The 22,614-nt window shown below is 36.1% G+C and overlaps 2 protein-coding genes across 2 annotated transcripts in view; one reads left to right on the plus strand and one right to left on the minus strand.

Moving 5' to 3' along the window:
- Positions 1 to 7,545: 7,545 nt before the first annotated feature.
- Positions 7,546 to 12,044, minus strand: dscc1 (DNA replication and sister chromatid cohesion 1). The gene is made up of 9 exons (XM_079895537.1): positions 11,738 to 12,044; positions 10,953 to 11,118; positions 10,705 to 10,839; positions 9,768 to 9,858; positions 9,016 to 9,154; positions 8,879 to 8,931; positions 8,647 to 8,804; positions 8,375 to 8,523; positions 7,546 to 7,738 (listed from the first exon to the last, which is right to left on the minus strand). Exons 1-9 carry the CDS (start codon positions 11,905 to 11,907, stop codon positions 7,627 to 7,629), a joined length of 1,173 nt encoding a protein of 390 aa, XP_079751663.1. The 5' UTR covers positions 11,908 to 12,044; the 3' UTR covers positions 7,546 to 7,626.
- Positions 12,045 to 12,897: 853 nt separating this feature from the next.
- The window catches only part of deptor (DEP domain containing MTOR-interacting protein), a 36,233-nt gene continuing 26,516 nt past the window's right edge, over positions 12,898 to 22,614 (plus strand). Inside the window, exons 1-4 of the mRNA XM_079894093.1 lie at positions 12,898 to 13,274; positions 13,610 to 13,697; positions 18,735 to 18,913; positions 20,788 to 20,911. Of these exons, the coding sequence (XP_079750219.1) occupies positions 13,612 to 13,697; positions 18,735 to 18,913; positions 20,788 to 20,911 (389 nt within the window). The 5' untranslated portion in view covers positions 12,898 to 13,274; positions 13,610 to 13,611. The remainder of the gene's footprint in view (positions 13,275 to 13,609; positions 13,698 to 18,734; positions 18,914 to 20,787; positions 20,912 to 22,614) is intronic.

Consider the following 22,614-nt stretch of genomic DNA (forward strand, 5'->3'; position numbering starts at 1 on the left):
GGAAAAATGTAATTCAATTTCGTGGAAAACCTTTCCTTAATTTAATTAAGTTCGTTCAACAGATTATTTTTTTGAGTGTATAGACCTTCTTTTAACATTCTTGTTTCTTCTTTAATTCATTAAATCACGTTTAATCCGTTAATTATTTACTTTATATTACTTTTATTTAATTATATTACTTTTACTATTACAGCTTTTATACGTTTTTACTATTACAGCTATCGGGATTAACGAATCATGAGAAGTTTTTTATCTATTCCCATCACATAAAAGGTTGCAGTGATGTCCATTGAGCAGATGACAGCCTGTTGATCGCGTGAATGAAGATCTTATCACTGCAACGCGATTTACTGATGCATAAACAGTGTTGAACGACTTTGAGAGAAAGATTATCTGTCTGAACTTGAACAATTACATTTCAGAAATTCACATAACCCACTGGTTCTCCAGAGGCTCGGATGAAGGAGCTAAAAAATATTTTTGTGTTCATTTGTACATCCAAACACTGAGCAACTGCCATCGTTCGCTCGTTTGCAAGCAACGATGTCTCTCGAGGAAAAAACAATATCGCGCTGGATCTAGATAACACAGTGTAAATTATCGTTAATAAAATCACTACTTACCGCTTGCGGGAATATAACGTTACGTTAGTTGAAATTGCCCCCTTCGTCCGTTTGAGACGCCGAGAGAAGCCTGGCTGCTTGATATTGTTCCAGGTTAGAAAAACAGTCCGTGGTGAAATGGACAGAGCAACTAACAACTTTGAATTAAACTGTAGCGGTATCCGATTATAGATAGATTATAGATAGATCTGCCATTTTCCCTATGATCCTCCTCCTGCTTGTTTCTTCACCTGCAGAACTTCTGATGATTCGGCTGTGCAGTTCCGCCTGGCATTGAACATGGGCTGGCATATGCAAATTTTTGGAGGCGTACATATTAATGATCCCAACTGTTGCGTCACAGTTGGTGTTAAGTGGAGATTCGCCTGTTTTTCAGGGGTGTTTTTCAAAAACGAGATTTAAATAAGGGTGTACTCACACTAGGCACGGTTGCCATGAACCGGGCCCGAGTACGATTGTCCCCCCTCCCCACTCCCCCTCTGGCCTGCACTCACATAGGGTTTCAGCATTCGTGCCGGAGCACGCTTACGTCATTATGGTGCAACGGTTTCGGGATAAACAGAAAGAGCGGCGCTCTCACTGAACACAATGGAGTCCATCGCTCTGTTTACTTTGTGGATAATTTTGAGTCGTTTGGTCCACGGTGGTCCACAGCCCTCTCACAGCCTGTTGTTAAACAGATCTATCGCCTTTGTGGCACGAACATTTTCACGTAATCGTGCTGCTCGTATGAGGAGGTTTCGCATTGCACCTCTGCCGTAGACCAAAGCGACCCTTTCCCCGCCAATGTTGGTTTTGGAGCGTCGCAAAACCGTGACGTCGCGCGTCCTGTTCCGTGCTCTAGCACGGTTAGCGCTCACACTGCATGCGAACCGCGCCCGAGTCCAACTGAACCGTGCTCTGGCCCACCTCTTCCAAGCGGGCCAGGGCCGGCTAATCGAGCCGCGCCCGGGCACGGTTCGGAGCACTCACACTAGTCAAACGAACCGCGCTTTGGTGGTCAAACGCACTCGGGCACGGTTCAAACTGGCTAGTGTGAGTACACCCTAAGAAAGAGAAAACTATGGTGTTTGAGACTCACTGTATGTCATGTCCATGTACTGAACTCTTGTTATTTAACTATGCCAAGATAAATTCAATTTCACATTCTAGGGCACCTTTAAATAAAATAGCATTTTTTATAGCCTAATACTAACAGAATGCTGTTCCTGACCTTTGACACTTTTGATTTTTAACACCCAAGTGTCAATTAGCACAGTGGTTCTAAGTTGCCAGGCGTTCCTTTCATCAGTACTACTGTGAATATATCTGTTCCCATATTTTGATACTTTTTAAAAATACTGTTTTGGATATAAATTGTCTTTTTTCCTGTAGGCTATAGAGTCGTTCACGCGCATTAAAGAGCTGCATCGTCGATGACAAACGAGAAGACGTTTGCAAGTTTTGTTTCCTACAATTGATTGTAAGTAAATCTCCAAATACACGGACCAATATAACATTGCTATTTCAGTGTAAGAAATAGCTGTCCTAATGAATCAAACAGATTAGCGAACAATTTCAGACCTTTTTGCAAACATGTTTAAAAGATTGGATTTGCGAATCTGGCATCGCTAATTCTGATTCTAAACAGCTGATAGAAGACACACATATGATTGATTGCTGAAATGTTATCAGAAGAAATGATTCTCAGGTCAATATATGGTAATCTCCATTGACACAAAAGGAAGGATTGATCAGTTATAGGCTATATTTTTACTGGGGCACAGGATCTAGTGACACCCCTGGAGTTTGCTGATGCAGACTCAGAGGTTGCCCTGATGTAGGCCTAACTTTCCTCCTTTTCATTGAAGGAAAGAAAAGACTGTTCATCGTCCTTTTTCAGGTCTTGATTAAACCTCATAAACCTCATCAAGTTATTATTTTCCAGATCAGTATTGACGCAGGTGTCAGTAAAGAAAAATGTCATAAGCTTCTTGTTCTCAGATGTCCAGAGCTCATAGCTTTCATGTTCAGAGGAAGTAAAGCACTCAGACACAACTTAGGAAGTCTGATGTAAATAACGAATATGGCATCTGAAGACTTCTTCACAAAAAGAGGCCATGCCATATTTAAACATGAAACTAGGTTTTTAACCACAGATCGAGAGCTGTAGTTTCAACCACAACTTTGTGATGTCATGACACTATGGTTTCAGATTAAAAAAAATAATGGTTGAACTATGCAGGTAACAACAGAACTTGTGTTCATAGTTGCTTACGATGTTGTACAGCATATTAGGGCATTGCAGGGCCCAGTTTTATGGCGGGGCCCTTCTCTGACTGGAACAGTGGAGAAAGGTTTGCTACATTTCAATTGAACCTTGGTGGACTGCTAGGACACCTGCCAGACACCCACTACTGCAGTTAGATGTCAACAACAATGATTCATGTAGTTTTCACACAAATGAATTAGGTTGATTGAACACAATTAAATTAAGTTGTGACGATATTAAACAATCGTGTTACTTTTGCTTATTGTAATTAATTATTTTAACAAGAGGCCAAAATTCTTTTTTTGAGTGACATCCGGTTAAGACGAACGAAAAATATTCATGTTGACTCAAGTAAAAAAAATTTGGTAAACCAAATTTTTTAAAAATTACATTGATTACATTTAATGAAATTAAGCTGGACTCATTTCTATGAAGGGTTGTGTTGTATATGCTAATTTTAATTAATGAAATTGAACAAAGAGCTAAAATAATTATTTTGAGTGTGCATGTGTAATATATTGCAGATATATTTATTCATGCAGCATAAACACACATGCATAAATATCTTCACATTTATAAGGGAACATGTGCAATATATGTACACAATGAAGGATACAACTTTGTGAATATTACATGTAATGCTATTTTTGTCTTCATTTATAAATATTTTATATGTATTAATATATAGCCATACTTGGTCAATGCATATATTGCAGTATATTGAAAAATATAAGCACTAGTTACCCATATATGGAAATGTATTATGTAATACATTATATTTTGCAGTATATTTTTATACATTTTTGTTCCGTAAGGGTTTTGCAGCAGAACAATGCTGTGTGTTGGGCTAAATATGGTCATTGCATGTGTGTACATGAATCATGATGGTATTTTTACCTGCTGAGAACTCACAAAGAGCTCATAAAACGTATAAAGGAGTCAAAACAGCACCAGGACAATCTCCGTCACAGACACAAACAAAGATGATGGTTCAAATGCCTGTACTGATCTGTAATGGGCAACAATGCAACTATGACGAGAAAAAACAGATATGCTTGGGAATTCTGTCCTTTTTATGGTTGGACATTTTATGGTCGCACATGACATCACGTCCAGTTTTTGGTTAGTTTAGATGTCTTTGGTCAGTGTTGCGTTCATATTTCAGTTGAACCTCGTGAAAGTCGTTTGAAATCAGACTGAGACCCACCTTTTCAGGGGTCTTGGTCCGCTTGTTTGATGCACACCAAGATTCGGATGTTAACCGCACTAACAGAATCGCACCAGAGTTTGTTTTAATCGAACGAAACCTGCTTTTTAAACCTAAAATGTCCCCAAACACTTTGGCCAAAGTCAGTGTGTTTCTGAATCATGTCCTAATATAACAAAAGAGGAAATGAAACTAGACAGATGTTTGAATATATAAACTCATGACTTTGAGTAACAAAATAAAGTGATCAAGAAATCAGGATTTGCTTTTACCTAGTAACAGAAGGGTTTGCTGAATTATACATATGAAGAACCAGTTATATTGTAGAAAAATGATGTAATGAATCATGTCACTATTGCCATGCTCCTATTCTATAAAAACTGTTGTAGGTTTTTTTGCTGGTGGGATTCTCTCTGAAATAGGTTCTCCGGCCGTGATTAAAGCATATTCGAAGGCATTGTCTGGAGTCTGTTTGATTATTGCTATAAAGACTAAAGACTAGGTTAATAAAGGTTAAAGACTAGAGATCCTACTTCTATTCTCAAATGATAGTGTTTAGTGGAGCAGAAACATTATTGCCAAGTGATAGTTTTCAAAAAGGTTGAGACATCGGCTGACTCGAACAGGTATTGAAGTACGCTTAGAAGAGTATAAATTCACAGGTGTCTGTGACACCTGGGTTTAACTTAAGTCAGGTGCGTAGGGGAAAATCTACCACAGTAGCCTGTGCGTCTATTCTTATGGTTGACAGTCTATTAAATTTTCACTGACAGCCCAGATTTTGCCTTGTTTTAGCCTAAACGTCAGGACTGTTTCGAAGGCTATTGGACGTCTTTTAAACGCAAAATTGCTTGCTAGGAAAACTCTTGCCTGATCATAACCCTTTTTTTTCCAGTGATATTCCACTGACCTTTTCTCTGTTGTAATGTCTCTCAGCCATCTCTCTTTCTATAGTCTTTCTTCAAAATCTCCCTCTTGCCCTCTCTCTCTCTCCTCCCCCATCATGTGTGTATATGCCCCCTACTGCTGACTGGCTACATGTGTGTTGTGGTGCTCGTTTCGATCCACTTTCAACAGCGTTTTTCAAAAATCGCTTACTGCACCTTTAATTCTAAATTTATCCTGGATGTCCTGTGAAACCACGACCATGCTAAATCATAAAAGTGAGATTGAGTTTTATAAATTATATTTATTTATATTTTTCATCAACAATTGCATCAGTGGTTCTACAGAAAAGGAATACAGAGATGCTGCAGAGATGTCTGCAGTTACATTAGAGCCAGGGAAACACTTCCTCATATACAGACGTTGCATTTGCCTTAAGCTTTAATTTACTGCAGTCTCGTCCGTTATTATTTGGTTTAATATTTTCTGTATTTTCATCAAAATGAACAGGTAAACATTTGTTGTCAATCTTATTACAGGCAAGAATAACATGTTGTTTGTGAAATTGCACACTTTTGACTGTTTTCTTCATACTGTTGATCTCAACAGTGAAAAAAGAAAAAGATTTCTTGCTGATGCAGAGGTTGCCCTTATACATCTTTCCTCCTGATGAACACACAGCTATGACACTCTTTGATTCAGTAAAGCGGAAAAAAGACTGTTTCTTCCTCTTCCAGCTGTTGAGTTTTGTAATGAACTTCTGCCATTTCTTTTTGTTCCGATCAGTTGGGATGTCCTTGCGTAGGTGTCGGCTAAGAAAAGTGTTGTAACCGTTCTGGTTCTTCGCTTCAGTGCAGGGCTGAGACGGGTGCAGGATGTCCTGCTCACTCAGACAGGTGTGGAGCACGACAGTCAGGATGACCATGAATGACAGCATTTTTAGAATCTGAGGATGTTTGTGTAAAATGTCATTATTTCAAAATAGAGAGGGAAAGAAATATTATGTACTGAAGATATGACAGATGGACACTCCAGATAATCCCAAAAAACTTATATCATTTAACTTGTATGGAGAATTAGAAAAAGTACATTACCATATTGTGAGATGTGTGCGGACATCAGACGCAGGATCCTTGCTGATTCACTTTTGTTAAAGGGGGTGATTACTTATAGGCTGATGGTGGTCTTGCAGATGATGATGATGTCAAAGGATGTGGCACACCACCTTTCCTGTTAGTCTGCGTCTGTCTTTCTTTAACTCTTCGTGTTCAAATCCTTTAAAATGGTGTACCTTTACAAGTGTACTTTCTTGATCCCTCATTGAATAAATTATGCAATAGCTAGTTAAGTTAGCACTGTACAGCGAATATACAATAAAAGGTCTGTGCACAGTATGCAAAACTTTAGACACCCAGTTCATGACATGACATAGATTAGGCCCTTCATATCATAAGCAAAATCCAGGATCCTCCAAAATCCTACAAACACAGGTCTATCAGCTACTGTACCTGATTTTATCCAAGTGAATCGATATGAATCGAGATCGGAATCAAATCGCAAGCTTATGAATTGAAATAATTAAATTTGTGGCAAGGGCTAATAAAAACATATACATTGTAACATGTTGTATACATTGTAACATGTTAAAATAGACATGTTACACGCACTCTTTTGCTGTTTAACAGCAGTTTTCATGTGAAATGTGAAGAGCATTGAGAATTTTATCAGTATGAATTATTTTAGTACAGAAAATGTATTAAAACGAAGATGACATGTTCATCATTGTTCTGTGTTTGTCTGCAAGCTAAATTAAGATCATTTTCTGACTTCTGACCCATCACAGCTGTTTCACCACTTCACAACAGAAGTAATAGCGTGAGTAAAGACAGTTCTGCAAATTCTGTTCCATTTAGGGAAAACTGACAGAGGAAACCTTTGTAGAATTACAATGGTCCTGTGGTGGAAAATCTAAAATAAAAAGTCAGAATTTTCTTTCAGTACTCCTTCCAGGAGAGTTCCTTTTCAGAGCAAAAACAACAGAAGATTATATATAAGCCTCTATTAGGAAATTCAAACAGCATTTTATTTGACCTTTTAACTATGTCAATGTTAATCAAGTTGTATTCTTGTTTTCGCACTTTATTTACTTTTCACTGCACCCTCTTTTACTGTTTAAGACAGCTCATTTTTCTCCACATCCTCTCTAATTCCCCCTTCTAAAACACTCTTTAACATCTCTTTTTTTTTCCCACAAACCAACTCAAACTATGAAAACAATGTAACTTTCAGAATACAAAACTTTCTCCCTACTTTAAATTATATTGTAATGCGGGCTTTAACCCTGTATATATGTGACTATTCCTTAGTTACAAATATACATTTGATAATTCAAATCTGAGTTATGGATTTTCTTTTGGCATGATCAGAGAGCTTATATGCTTAATTTATCAATCAAAGCAGTACAAATTCAACACCAGAAATAATAATATAAAGCATTAAACCAACTGTAAACATTCACAGTAATTTTAAGGCTTATTGTATCAGTAGTGTACAAATAACACACATGAAGATACACAGTATAACAATATATAATATGTTTATTATTTTTGACTCAACAACATAAAAGGCAACAAGTGGCTTTACATTGACTTGTTTTGTTGTTAAATTGCTACAGGTCTTCTTGAATTGTAGACCTTAATACCATTTTGCACAGATGAACGGGCATATTTGGTCAGCAGGGCTCCAGTGGTCTGCTTCTCTCCACAGAGATCTCTGTTGAAGAAACAACAATCAGTTGGGGGTTATGTCTGTAAATATTCTAATCTTTTGAAAACTTGCAGTTGCCGTAGGGCAGTTCAGTATTAATAAACTATATTACAGAGGCTGTATTATGCCCTTTCATGTATGAATATTCAAAAAGTTTTTTTTTTTTTTTTAACATATTTTACATTGTTGCAGCACCTCTCTTCCAAGTCTGTCAGTAACACTGTTTAGTTCGTGTCTCCATAAAGCCCCTCTGTCCAAAAACAGCAATGTGCTCTGATTGGACCATTTCGTTGATTGGTCGACACCAAGTGCATTTCGGAAATATGACACGCCTTACCATAGTTTTAACACACAACTAATGGAACTCAACCAGGCCTCGCTCCTTTATTTTGCATATGCCATATAGGCAGGACTTTTTCTTTTAAATGTGGGCTATTGTGACATGTTCCTAAAATTGAGGCATTTCAGGAAGTTCAAAAACAGTGCTTACTGATATAGAGAATAACTCCATTTGGTGTGAGACTGTGAACTTTGCAGACACTTTTCATGCTCAAACAGCAACTTTACACACTAAAGAAAGTTGAAAATGTAAAAAAGCACAATAGGTCTTCTTTAAAACAATTCAAATGTCAAAATACACACTGTATGTAGGGTTCAATGTCATCTTGTGTCCATTTTTCTCTCAGGCTGAAGAGTTTGTTGAATCGCTCCAGTGTGTCCTCAGGCAAATCTTCCACCCGCAGCAGCGAGATGGTCTCTGGTTTAGAGCTTCGATCAAATAGAGCTAAACCCTGAACGACAAAAAACATGGACACAAACATATTTCTTGAGAAATACTTAAGTTCTCAGTGGAGCATGTTACTGATGTTAGTCAATGTTTGTGTAAGTGTTGTTGAGTTGACTAATGTCCTCACCCGGAGCTGATCCAGTCTAGTGCTCATTCCTTCAGGAACGCTCTGCTGCCAAACCTCCTGGAACTCTGACAGGTTGAACTTCACAGCATTTTGCAGGAGCAGCTGAGCTGTGGCCCTACATACTTTGTCCTCATCCAGTGCAAACATGACTTGACCATCTAATGAAAAATAAATAAATAAAATAAGGGGTCCTTCCATTCATTAAATGTTAATTAAATAAAAACATACTGACCTTCACTTGTGTAGCATCTTCCATAACAGTTGAGACAGTGTTCTATCATGGCTCTGTTCACAAAACAAAAAAACATTAAAAGTTTTTGATCTGCTTTTTTTCTTGTCACACTTTTCTTATCTTTCATATTTACTCACTTTGGCTCAAGGGACCCCAGCTCTTCCAGACAAACAGTGAGAGGAACTTTGTTGAAAGACCAAGACTCTGAGTCCACCAGCTGGGTCACATGACCCAGGAGCTTCATCTCATAATCAAAATCCAGGATCCTCCAAAATCCTACAAACACAGGTCTATCTGTTCATGTCACCTATGGCTTTATGAATTAATATAGAGATCACTTTAACATGTACACAACAATAATGCATCCAATATATTATTAAGAAATAAATTGAAACATTTGCCAATTTAGTTTTTAAAATACAAACCTGAAAATGTAACAATTGGGATAAGATTTACTACTTAGGGCAAGAAGTTCCCAGGACCTATACAACTTTTAAGTAAATCTGAAACAATTTCTAATAATTTCACTTAATAGTGTTAAAAGTGTAATTAAATGTAAAATACAAAGTCAAACATAATTCTACATAAATTGGGCATTTTGACAATTTAATACAAACTGAATAATGATTTTTTTTGAGGATGGTTATCTCCATTATTAATAATCAAAAAATAATCAAGGAATTATTAAATAACTCGATTAAAAATTATAATTAATTTGTAATAATAATACCAGCAACAACAATTACAAAGTTAATTTCACTTTTCATATCCAAAATATAACCCTTACACTACATAGAGAATATGTACTTAAGGTCTTATCCAAGTATTCTGATTCATTTTTAGGAGAGAAGGACAACTTTTAATCTGACCAAAAACTGTTTCAGCTCACCGTCAATTTCACAAGCATGAACATTTTGAAGATGCGTCTCAATTTCTTCTCTACTTGCTTGGATTCTCTCAAGAAGGTCATCTATAGTATACTAACAGATTAAATAAATACAAAATGTTTGATGTTATTTTTGGGCACAATAAATGATCTTAATTCTACAAAGTTTTTAAAAGTACACACATTGTTAATGGATTAGTAACTCATCTAAACACACATAAATTTTGCTTATACCATGGTCTGTCTGAACACTCGATTCTGATTGGCTGGAAGGTGAGCATTAAAACCATTTATTGCACAGGTAGTTCAAGTCACTGTTCTATATTAATGCACTGTTTTCATTGAAGCACACACACACACACACAGATATTGGAGGCCGCGCAGCACACAGAAATATTCAGAAGCAAAGAAACTTCACTTGTCAACGCTTCCTCACGACTTTTATTAAATTTAGCTTCTCTACTGAATCGCTACATAATATTTCTCAGCAACAAAAGGGTTACACCGCTGTTTTTGAAACAGCTTCATTGTTAGTAGAGAGACGCTGCGCACAGACACAGGTAATTCACACACGCATCTCTCTCTCTTTCAATAACTCTATCAAATAATAGCTATAATTCATTCATCCAGATAAATGTAATCTTACGCACTACCATATCTCTGTGTCTGATTCAAAGCAGGCAGAATGCTAGATCTAGCGCATCGTAACTGATGAAAATAACCATCAATTTTAGCCTTCCGGTCAAATGTAAACAACACCAACAGCTTTAACTTTTCAGTGCTGGCAAATGACCATGGTATAGGCTGGATAATCCACGAATAGCTGTTTATTTAACAGTTTGAACACACTCCGCTTCACGTGGGGTGGTTGTTTGCCTCTGTGTCATGCATTAATTAAAATTGTTTAATGCACAGTTACTAACTCTGACTCCTGGTGTACCTTCTCTCCTGGCGCCTCCTCCTGAATGCCCACCGCTGGACCATCATATGGATTCTCCATGAGAAGTTTCTTCAGTTTCTTCAACCTTGGTCTCTGCTTTCTCAGCTCCCAATAGCTATTTGAGAAACCCCAAATCTGGAGAACAACAACATATCTGTCAATGCACACAATCAGCACTACACTTTCCATAATCACCTACTATAAAGAATAAAATCGCATCTTCAGAAACAACTTTTCCAGTCAGTCACCTGTGCATGCATGAGTTGAGATGTTGAACTGTCGGACAGCTGATCTGGCGTTTTACATCCTGGGACAAACAGGAGGAGATTTGACGTGTCCGCAATTTTCAAGTCGTATGTCTTTTCTTCAGTGCACAGGACAGCATGCTCGTCTTTATCACCTCTGATTATAAGACTAATGAGAAACATAAACGGACATATATCATTCAGGACAGATAAACAATAACAACCCTTGTGACAAGAAGTGCACTTAATTGAATTAAATGTGCATTTGTAGTGAACTTCAAGTCTTAAAAATATATTTGAAAAAAACAACAAAAAAAACTGTACTTGCAGATAAAATATAAATATTAATGAAATAAAAGTCATTTAAGTGTACTTACTGTAAAGAGAGTAGGCTACATTTTCATGACTTATGACTATTTATCTTAACACACATAAGTACACTTACGTGTGTGTATGTGTGTATATATATATATATATATATATATATATATATATATATATATATATATATATATATATATATATATATATATATATATATATATATATATATATATATATATATATATATATATATATATTTATTTTTATTGTAAAATATCATGCAATCAGTTGGCACTTAAGCATACTTTTAAATTCCGTAATAAGTACTAAATGTTGAGGTTTAACTTACGTTACTTCTTTTCCAGAAGGGAATGCAGCATGCAATACTAATTTATGTTAAAAACGTCATCTGTCTAAAATAATACTGAGATGGTAAGTTGATTGTAAAACGAAGCACTATTCACCTTTTGCCACCTTCGATGTGTTTGCAAAGTGTATCATCCAGCTCCAGGAGACAGTAATCGCCCGACGACACACTATCTCCAAAAGAGAGACAGTAAGTGATGGGCTGCAGGTCTTCTTCTTTTACTTTAGCTATTTGTAGTGTGGCTTGAACCTCTTCTAATGTCCTCATGTTATTAAACTAGTTTTATCCAGGTAAAATATTAAAATAGTTTTATCCAGGTCGACTGAACACAACATAAACACTTGTGCTGTTGTCAGCACGCAGCTCAACTTTCCCGCAATACTTAAACCGGAAGAGAAGGTTCCGGTTGATTGACAGTACCACGAGCCAATGAGCGTTTTCAGGCGGGCGCGTAACAGTGTGTAAACGTCACTAGTCCACAAGATGGCGCTAAATAACAAGATTTCATTGAAATGTGTCCTTTCATTTTATTTTAGTTGTGATGCTCAAAAAAATGTGCACTGCAATTGAACACTATGGATTCTTAGTGTTCAGTCCCCAAGATATATTTTCTGTTTTCTTCACACATCATGCACCATATTTCATTGCTCTTCATTGACACTCTTGTCCTGGGTAAACACTAACTTTATAAAAACAAAATTGTTGTGGTGGACATGAAACAACATCTGTGGACTGATTTGTAGTTTTTGATAGATAGATAGATAGATAGATAGATAGATAGATAGATAGATAGATAGATAGATAGATAGATAGATAGATAGATATAGATTTATGTTTATCTTACTCTTTTCATATTTTTTAAACGTAATAATATTTGTATTTTTTATATTAATTATAGATTATTCGATTTTAGCATTGAAAGTCTAGGTCTGGGATGATAATAAAACAATAAAATATATAGGCTAATAATATATTTTTATTTGTTTTACATTTTAAATAGTTTATTTTACTTTTTATTGTTCATTTTACTTCCTATGCATCTGTTACGATTGTTTTATGACTTTTAAATATTTTTGTATGCAGGTTACTCTGAATTACCATTGTGTATAGAATAAAAAGACGTTTGAAAAACAGCAAAAATCAAGGATGAAAGCATGGCAAAAAGAATCTAATATTTAAAATTTAGTTTAACAAATAAAAAAAAAGAAGGGAATTTAAAGTGAGTATTCGAGAGTAAAGTGATGGGCCCCAGGCTCCGCCCCTCATGGTGACTCCCCCTATGAGGATGGTCAAGTTGACTCGCCCTGCAACATGGACAGTAACGTGCTTTCACTGGAGGATAGTAAACAATCCACAATGGAATGAAGAAAATTAATCGGCCGGAGTCTGTCTTCACAAATAATCTGCAGTTTGATGCTTCGGTGGGATTTATTGCAAAGCTTTGCGGTTCATGCATGTAAACGCATGTGATGGCTGAGGGCACTTGATGGCACACAAAAGACACAAGTTATTTCGACTAGGTTTCAGCTGTTATCAACTGAACAGTGATGCTCTTTCAGTGACATCGCTGGTATTCCTCTGCAAACATCATTTCAGATCTGTTTGAAGTCTCGATCTGCATCGGTATTAATAAGGTAAACAATCTTTTCTCCATATCGCGTGTTTGTTTTGACGTTCTTACATTATGGAGTCTGATTTAAATCTTTCGGATGGCGTGTTACATAAACATTTAACATGCCGCTGTGTTGTTTTCGCTCATTTCATTCTGGACAATTCGTCTACCTCAAATATTAAAGCTGTCATAATCATCAAGCCTCTCCAAATTAATATGCCATATGAGAGGCGTGTTCAGTAACGTTACACCCAATACAAATTTAAGCACGCTGTGCATGTCAGTTCGTTTCACGAGAAGCGTATTTTTCCTCCAAACGTTGATTTGTCACATTCACGAATATGATTTCATATCCAGAGATGGACGGCATTGGGAACAGCACACAGAAGAGGGCTGCTGAGCTGGAGCGCATGGCCGAAGTCCTCGTTACAGGAGAACAGTTACGGTAGGTGTGGCTTGACACCCCAATTACACCGACTACCGTAGCGCACGCATCAAAACTAGAACGATCCCGATGAATGAAACTGCAAGCGAGCGACGTCTTTAGTGTGTCCCGTCGCTGTCGGGAGATCTCTTCTAATTTGCCACTGTGGCTATTTGAAGTCACCATGAAATAAAAAAATGAACAATTATTTTTTTTATGGAATAATGCAGGATTTATTATTTAATGATTTATCCGTAACATCATTATTTTTTAAAATTTAAATTCACGTGCCCTCTTTCCCACTAGCAGCGACATCTCCTCTCTGATGACGTGTTTAGTGGCACGAGGGCGGGACAATCTGTCACTCTCATGAGATCACAGCAATAGCAAACAAAAATCGATGGACAAAATCAAGTCCCACCTCACATTTTTTTTCTTCTTGTTTTAGAAGTAGTTTTACTCAGGGTATGTTTACACTACAACGTTAAACGGATGTTATTCCTTTTAATTTTTCACTTACAGATGACACTATCGTCAAAACGATCCCGTTCACACAGATCCCCGAAAACTAATTAAAAACTCTGTATTATTCATGACAGGCCAGTAGTTGGTGATGTCACTTTGTAAAGAAACACTTTACGCCTATTGACTGAACATGTAATGCGCATGCAGTCCCCATTTTCACAAATTCGCATTTTTTGTAGGCCTAGTTTACACGAAGACGATAATGGTATCGTTTTCAAAAGTTTGCGTTTCATGGTCCAAAAACGCAGTTGTCGTGTAAATGAATGGCCAAAATGCACACATAATTTTACGTTTTTTACGTTTGTAAAATGGCCCTTCAGTTATACAGTACATCACACAATAGGGAAGAAAAGACTATCGCTTTATTCAGACTTTGATCTTTTATTACACATTTTGGATGTAAATTTTGTTGGTTTAGACATATAGCACATTAAAGGGATAGTTCACCCAAAAATGACAATTCTGTCATCATTTACTCACCCTCAAGTTGTTTCAAATCTGTATGAATTTCTTTTTTCTGCTGAACACAAAAGAAGATATTTTGAAAAATGTCTGTAACCAAACAGTTGATGGACCCCATTGACTTCCATTGTAGGAAAAAAAAATACTATGGAAGTCAATGGGGTCCATCAACTGTTTGGTTACAGACATTTTTCAAAATATCTTCTTTTGTGTTCAGCAGAAAAAAGAAATTCATACAGGTTTGAAACAACTTGAGGGTGAGTAAATGATGACAGAATTTTCATTTTTGGGTGAACTATCCCTTTAAGACATGCATTTGGCACACCCATTTGTCATTACACAATTTTCTATTTTGAAAAGGTGATCTTTAAAGTTGGAATTAAATTCACCTTATCTATTTTGTAAATGCATGTTATGGATCTTTTTTGTTTTTCATTTTACTTTTCTTTTTTTTGACCACATCATTTCTACTAATTCGATCTTCCAGTGAAACAAACAAAATTCGCCTGATGTATGTCAGACTTTTATATGTAGGACTCCAATCTTTTAATTAAAAAACTATTCAGAGTGTGGAGTTTTCAAGGAGAAGTTGGTGTGTCCACCCCTTTATCACTGTATCTTAGAATTTGTTTGGGTTTGTCCATAGAGGAAAACCTGGGGCCGGATGCACGGCTAAGACCAGTTTTACGACTTAGTCATCAATTTTTTTTTCATTAAGACTGTTCATAACTGTTGCAAGTCAGACTCAGTTATATAAAAACGTAGATTGGTCTGATTTGTTACTAGAAAGTGAGACTGACTGCCCCTTGACGTAAGACACAGTCTTAACATAAGGGATATGTTCATGCAACTGGCCCCTGATCTATCTGCTGGAGCTAGTTTTGTGATACACATAATGAAAATCTATTTGTTTGCTGTTGATCACAACCTTGCTGAGTTTTTTTGTAATGTGACTGATTGGAGAGCACAGCTATGTTTGAGTCTATGTCCTTTCCCAGACACCTGCTCTGTTCACAGTGAACTGTGACAGTGATAGTGAACGGTGTTTAGTCAATACATCTGATTAATGATTGCTGAATCACAGTACAGGACACCATAGCTTTTTCAGTGGTACACTATCTAGCAACCTTAAACCGTATTATTTACAAGCTCAGCTGTTTTATTAGGTTCTGTACATGGCGTCATATGCAACGTCCTGAATGTGGTTTCAGGTGCATATAATAATAATGTTATTGGATCTCTAACAGACTCCCTGGAGGTAAAGACATCAGTTGGTGGGCTAGAGAAAGATTTTATTTCCCAGTTTTGTGGGTCCTGTTATTGTAGGTCACAGTGAACCAGTTTTATCTGCCGATCGCTGGTATCACTTCCATTTTCCCATGTACAGCTGACTCAGGTTTGTATAATCAGTAATCAGGCAGTGACAGCAGACCCACATTTTACCCTGTCCCAGCTCAGATGTACCTGATATCAGGTTAGCTCTAGGTTTGCTGTTGGTAGTCAGAACAGTTTAGTCAAAGTTCTTCTAAGGCATGTCATTTCATTCGGCGTCCATCTTTAAAGTGGCTCTCAGGCAGTATGCAAGTACAGCTATCTCTTTGAATGGGCAAACGTCAAATTCTCTAAAGCTGTTCTTCTGATTCAATTTCATATAATTTAAATCACTTTCTTAAAATTTGTTACTAAATGCTCAAATCATAAAAAAACAACAAAAAAAACGTATTTTTCCAGGCTGGACTTGCCAATGCGCATGTTCAGTCATAAGCGCGCATCTCAGAACACTTACTGTTCTGATTCTCTAACTGCAGTGATGCAATGACTTTTAATTAGAAGGCGGGACTTATTCCGCCATATTACGCGTTGCACTTTCTCTCATTAATAGTAATAGATTTTATGTGCTAGAGAAACAAGCACGCAGCCATCTTTAAAATTTTGCAGTAGCTCTGTATATTTCTAAGTAATTCGCTGGTGAAGTGGATTTACTTATTGTAGAGTTAACGAAAGTTATCATGAGTATTGTAACGTTTTAAGCATAGTTTTTAAAACGAGCGGTGCATTCATAAATCCGTAAGATCTTACCTTCATGCTGTGGATTTACAAACCGGCTGAAAAGGGGCGGGGCTACATAAGGAGGCACCATCTTTGCATACCTAAAGATTTTGGTTTAGTCCAGTTAACAGACAGGTTTTAAATAAACAGCAGGGGGTTCCAGAAATATGGAAGTGCCTCCTCAACAATATTGATAGACAATATAATAGTTTATTTTTTATTTTTTATAAAACAAGAAATATTATAAAAAAATACTAGATAAAATGGGGGCTAACATTGTCCAACAGTGGATAAAGTTTCTCACTCTCACACATCAATACAGGATTATTATTACAGTTTTTTTCATTTAGTTTTTATTATCAATTTGTCTTTTCAATTTAGTTTTAATTCGTTTTCACTGTCATCTTTTGCTTTAGTGTAGAGGAGTTTTCAAGTTTCTGTCGATGTAATTTTAAAGTCTTTTTTTATTTTAGTATTTTAGGGCTACCAAATAATAGTTTAATTTCATTTAAAATATATTTAACTGTATCATTTAAAGATGTTTCTCATATTTCTCAGCATAATCTAGTGTTACTACTATCTAGTGGTATTTTCATATTTAATGCAGATTGGGTGTAAGAATTTCAAGTTTTTCAAAAACTAAAAATAATTTGTGAGCACTTTTATTTTAGTTAGCATTGGAGTCATAAATTATTTTTGTTTAGATTCCATTTTTTTCCAAGTCATGCTAGTCTGTTTTTATTTCAGTTTTAGTTTTAGTTTTATTTTCCTTAATGATAGCAGTAGCACTGCATCCAAAAATAAGAACTGGATGCGTAACATGAAATGATCTATAACTGATCATTAATTCGGACTATTAGTTCATTAGTTCTATATGACTGCAAACCCTATAAACATTAATTTGCCTCATTTTAGACACCAACCACTTGCCACTGGAAAACACTAGTCGTAGCTGACATTTCACTCAGGCTATTATGGTAATGTTCTATCACGTGTCTCAAATTGCTCTGTTGTTCATGTCAGAAAGTGCCAAAGTGCACTTTAATAGTATGACCTACTGGCTGCACACTGCTGTGGTCATGTGAGTCTTTGTTACAGGGTGTTCAGTTACTTGTCAACCCCATGCCGTTGTGTCAACTGCTGCATGACTGCTTGTTGCTGATAATATGATTCTGAATATGTAGCTATCAGTGTTAGAACAAGATATGATGGAAACTTCTGCTGGCACTTATGGAGTTCATAACCTACTGTAACTTTACTTTAGTTTATTCTTTTGGTTGTAAACAAGCTAAAACGTGTGTTCCAGCACCTCTTAAAACGATAGTTCACCAACAAATTAAAATTCTGTTGTTATTTACAGACCTTTTCAAACCTGTAGGTTTTCTGCGAGACACAAAAAAAGATCTTTTGAATGTTACAACTGTTTTTGTCCTTGCAATGAAAGTCAACAGAATTTTGGACCCCACTGACTTTCATTGTATTGAAATTATTATTTTTTTTTTATTTTTTTTGCAGAATATCCTCTTTTGTATGCCCAGATGTCATAAATTCTGTAATCTAACACAGATGATGAAGTGAAAGGTGCAATAAAGCTATTGCATAAGATTAAATTACATAATAATAATGGCATAATAATTATTACAAATTAGTCACGATAATAACTGTTAAAGACACCAAAAGCCACATGTGGGCACTTGAATTTCGATGAAACTCTCATTGGTTAGTCTAATTACATTACACATTTGAGTTTAGGTGAACTGGATTATAAATCTGTTCTATAAAACTTTTGTACTTTTAAAGACAAGACAAATCGGGAAGTTATTTTAGGTTGAATCTTCATGAATTGACCCAGGAAAGATATAGCTGTGCAAATGTAGGTATGGAGGTCATTCTTTAAAAAGTGTGTCATGATGTTACAGGTTTTTGTGTTGCAGGTTATTTAATGCTAGTTGCTAAATGGAGAATTCACACCGAAACAGGTGGAAAGATGACTCTTGGTCTGTTTTATTCCTTGTTTTCCAGGCTGCGACTCCATGAGAGTAAGGTGATTAAGGACAGAAGGCATCATCTCCGCACCTATCCGAACTGCTTTGTAGCTAAGGAGATTCTTGATTGGCTAATTGAGCACAAAGAAGCCTCTGACAGAGAGACTGCCATCACGATCATGCAGAAACTTTTTGACCAGAGCATCATTCACCATGGTGGGTTTGTCCAACACAGACTTGAATTCCTATATTTGTATTCTGCAATATTAATGGTAACGTTAACCCAAAATGTAACATTCTGTCATTAACTAGGGCTGGGATGATACACCTATCTTCCGATTCGCTAATTGTTTTTCTTGTGTCCACTAGTAAGAGATATGACGCCACCTAATACTCACCAATACAACACATATTGCCCTCACACTAAGGATTTTTTCAACCAGGACAGTGGTTCAAATTTTTACTTGCCCTGCCAACATTTTTTACTAGCCCCACCACAAAAAAGTAATAAATAAATAAAATAAAATAAAACAGACCTAGTTATTGTCTTTTTCTATTGTCTTATGCTGTTTTTGACCAATAACCGTATTAAATTAGCCTGACTACGTCAGACTTCGTACTTCCGCTCAATTTCATTTCGCTCTGTACTCAGTCTGATTTTCATGTTTGTCAGGTAAGTCTAACAGTAATTTTCAGGTAGAGAAAATGAATAATCAAATGTAAAATGCTATGCATAATCTTCACTTTATAAAATAAATATAGATTAGTCCTTATTAAAGTTACAAAAGTTACTCAGTCAAGAGCAGTGAGTGTTTTTTCTTAGTTCTTTGTTGTTTGATTAACATTAAAAACAAAGACAGCAGCAGCAGGTTTATCAGGCTGCTGTCACTTTAAGAGCTGCATGGATCCAATATACTCATGACTCAACCGTTTACATTCACAAGATATAGCAGACTATGTTTACTAGGATACCCGCCGAGACTGGCATTATTTTACGTAATTTTGTGTGAATATGTCCTTTCAAGCGCAAGAAGACGTGAAAGCTGAAACTCAATTTAACATTTGTGCGCTGTCTGAGAAGTGGCTTTCTGGGGCACGCGCTTTGGATGTGTGCGCATACAAAACTTCTCACACTATTGAATTGAGTTCTCCTTCGCGTCTTATTGTGCTTGAATATTTAAATTGGCAAGGCTTAAAAACACGCGCAAGTGATAAACTTCCGGGATTTTATCGATCGGGGAAGTGACAGTTGCGTCAACTGTCCTGAGCCTCGTTTCATCTGGCAGTCCTTATTGTCAAGCCATGCCCTCTGCTGAAATGAAAGAGGTACCTTTCCTCTGCCTATAACCAAGGACTAAAATAAAGCAATTTAAAATGAATTAATATTGATTCTGAAAAAAATTGCGATAGTTCATTGAATCGATTTTTTTTTTTCCCCCAGCCCTATTAATTACTCATGTTGTTCTAAACCTGTGTGAAGATTATCCTGACTAATGTTATAATGAAAGTAAATGGGGACTGGAGCCATCAAAAAAAAAAAGCTCCATAAAAGTGTTCCATAAGAATTGCACGCTAAACTATAAGTGATCTAAAGCCATTTTCTTCACATCAAATGCTGTCAATGTACCCTTTTTTTATTCTTTTGACTTGTGCAGTACATCTTGGAAGGTCAATGAATAACAGCTTAAATTTCAGTCATTATGACAGAAGTCAAATGGACCACTTTTGTTATACTTTTAGGGCGATTGTTTTTGTCATTTTGGAGCTTGACAGGCCCAGTCCCCATTCACTTTCATTACATGGAAAAGAGCGGCCAAGATATTCTTTAGAACTTCACCTTTTTTTCATGGAAGAAAAGAAAGTCATACAGGTTTGGAACAACATGAGTAAATGATGACAGAATTGATCCCTTCAATATTTTATGTGCAAAAGCACAACAAAACACGATCTCAACTGTTACACTGTCAAGGAAACCAAATTGATCTTTAGACCATGACTTGTGTTTGTAGCAGTGTCTTTGTTAATTTGTTAACTTTTTCAGCCGCACTTAACTTACAACAAACCTGTTTTGAATTTGTCTGTCCTCACAGTTTGTGATGAACACAAGGAGTTCAAAGATATGAAGCTGTTCTACCGTTTCAGGAAGGATGACGGAACCTTTCCACTGGACAGTCAAGCCAAAGTTTTTATGAGAGGTCAACGGATATATGAGAAGTAAGCGCTTTTATACACCATTACAATTCTGAGAGGTTATTGAATTATTAATAGTTTACTATTTGTTTTGATACCCACTTGTTAAACATTGACATTATCATGTTTTTCCTCTTCTTCTAATCCATTATTGAGGTCCAAGCAAGGTAGTTTCCTCTCTACTGAGTTGTACCACTAAAACAGGATGTGAAAGTGTTGTTTTTCTTGTGTACAAGTCTGTACATATTGATTTTGAACATATGGGGCCCGTCTGGTAAATCAACAGTGTCCATAGTGACACAGATTTCAAGCTGATCGAGCATGCTGTGTTCCAGCCGGATACGTTTAGAAGTAGCAGCTCTACCTGCAAGTTGTTGCTTGTTAATGTAGCTCAGAACAAAACCACGCTATCTATAAATAATAATTGAAATGATTAGTTTTGTTCTTGCCCCGAACTTCATGTCTTCAATATTTAAAAAAACAAAAAATCATTTTAATAATTCTAGGCATGTTGTGCATGACTCAACACTTAAACATCTTTTAATTATAATAATTTAGAAAGTAGCATATGACATGCTGTAGGAAAAATAAGTAATGTAGTATTTCTGTAATTAATAAGCAATTTAGTAATTAGTAACATATTTAAAGTTTCCTATTTTTGTTTTGGAGGTCTCCTACAATAGGTTTACATGCATTTAAATGCAAGGTCAAAATACACTTTAATTTTCTCATAATTAACATTCACTGAAAAAAAAAATGCTTTTCTTACTTAGTATTTTGTCTTGTCTAAATATCTAAACTAATGTTTTTAGTCTAAATATCTAAAATCTCTTAAATCAAGATGTTTTTACTAGATAAGTAAAATGGCATAAGATGTTGTGTTTTCTAAAAAAACTGAGTGAATTTTTGCTTAAAACAAGCTAAATTATCTGCCAATGGGGCAATAAAAATAATCTTAATTCAAACTGAAACAAGATTATTATTATTTTTGCCTCATTGGCTGATAATTCTGCTTGGTTTAAGCAAAAAATCACTTACTATAGATTTTTTAATTTTTTTTTTAGAAAACAACATAATAATTTATGCAATTTTACTTGTCTAGTAAATGCTTCTTGATTCAGGATTTTTTAAAATATTTGGGCTGGAAACAAGACAAAAATACTAAGTAAGAAAACATTTTTTGCAGTGTTGCAGCTTCACCTCTTTTCTTACGTTGTCTGAAATGGTTCAATAAAGGATTCAGTCTCTCAAAACCCTTCCTTTTCCCAGAGCCTACTCTGCTCTGATTGGTCAGATGGCCCAGTCTGTTGTAATTGGTCTACCACTTACAGCGCATGTCGGAAACCAAACGCATGTTACCTTATCCGAATTTCAGCTCCGGACCTTCCTCAGCACTTGTATACACAGTGATACAAACAGTAACAATGACATCGATTTTATGGTATCAATTCGAGCCATAAATTGGCCATGATTGAATTGTGAAATGATGCCTAGATTTTTTTAATTGACACAAATGTCATAACTTTTTGATTTTTATTTAACCCTAACCTTTGCCCTGTAAAATAACTTCTGTTTAAGCTCTATTGAAGGTCGCATTTGGTAGCATTTAGTGCAATATTCTCTGTTAGCGTAGAGTGAAATTTTCGAAGCAAGTTTAATCTGAGTCAAGAATGGTTAACCCATCTTGCAATAGCAGCTTGTGTTTGCTCTGCGATCATGACCTGATT

The sequence above is a fragment of the Squalius cephalus genome (assembly GCF_949319135.1).
Source record: "Squalius cephalus genome assembly, chromosome: 15".
In the NCBI taxonomy this organism is placed as follows: Eukaryota; Metazoa; Chordata; class Actinopteri; order Cypriniformes; family Leuciscidae; genus Squalius; species Squalius cephalus.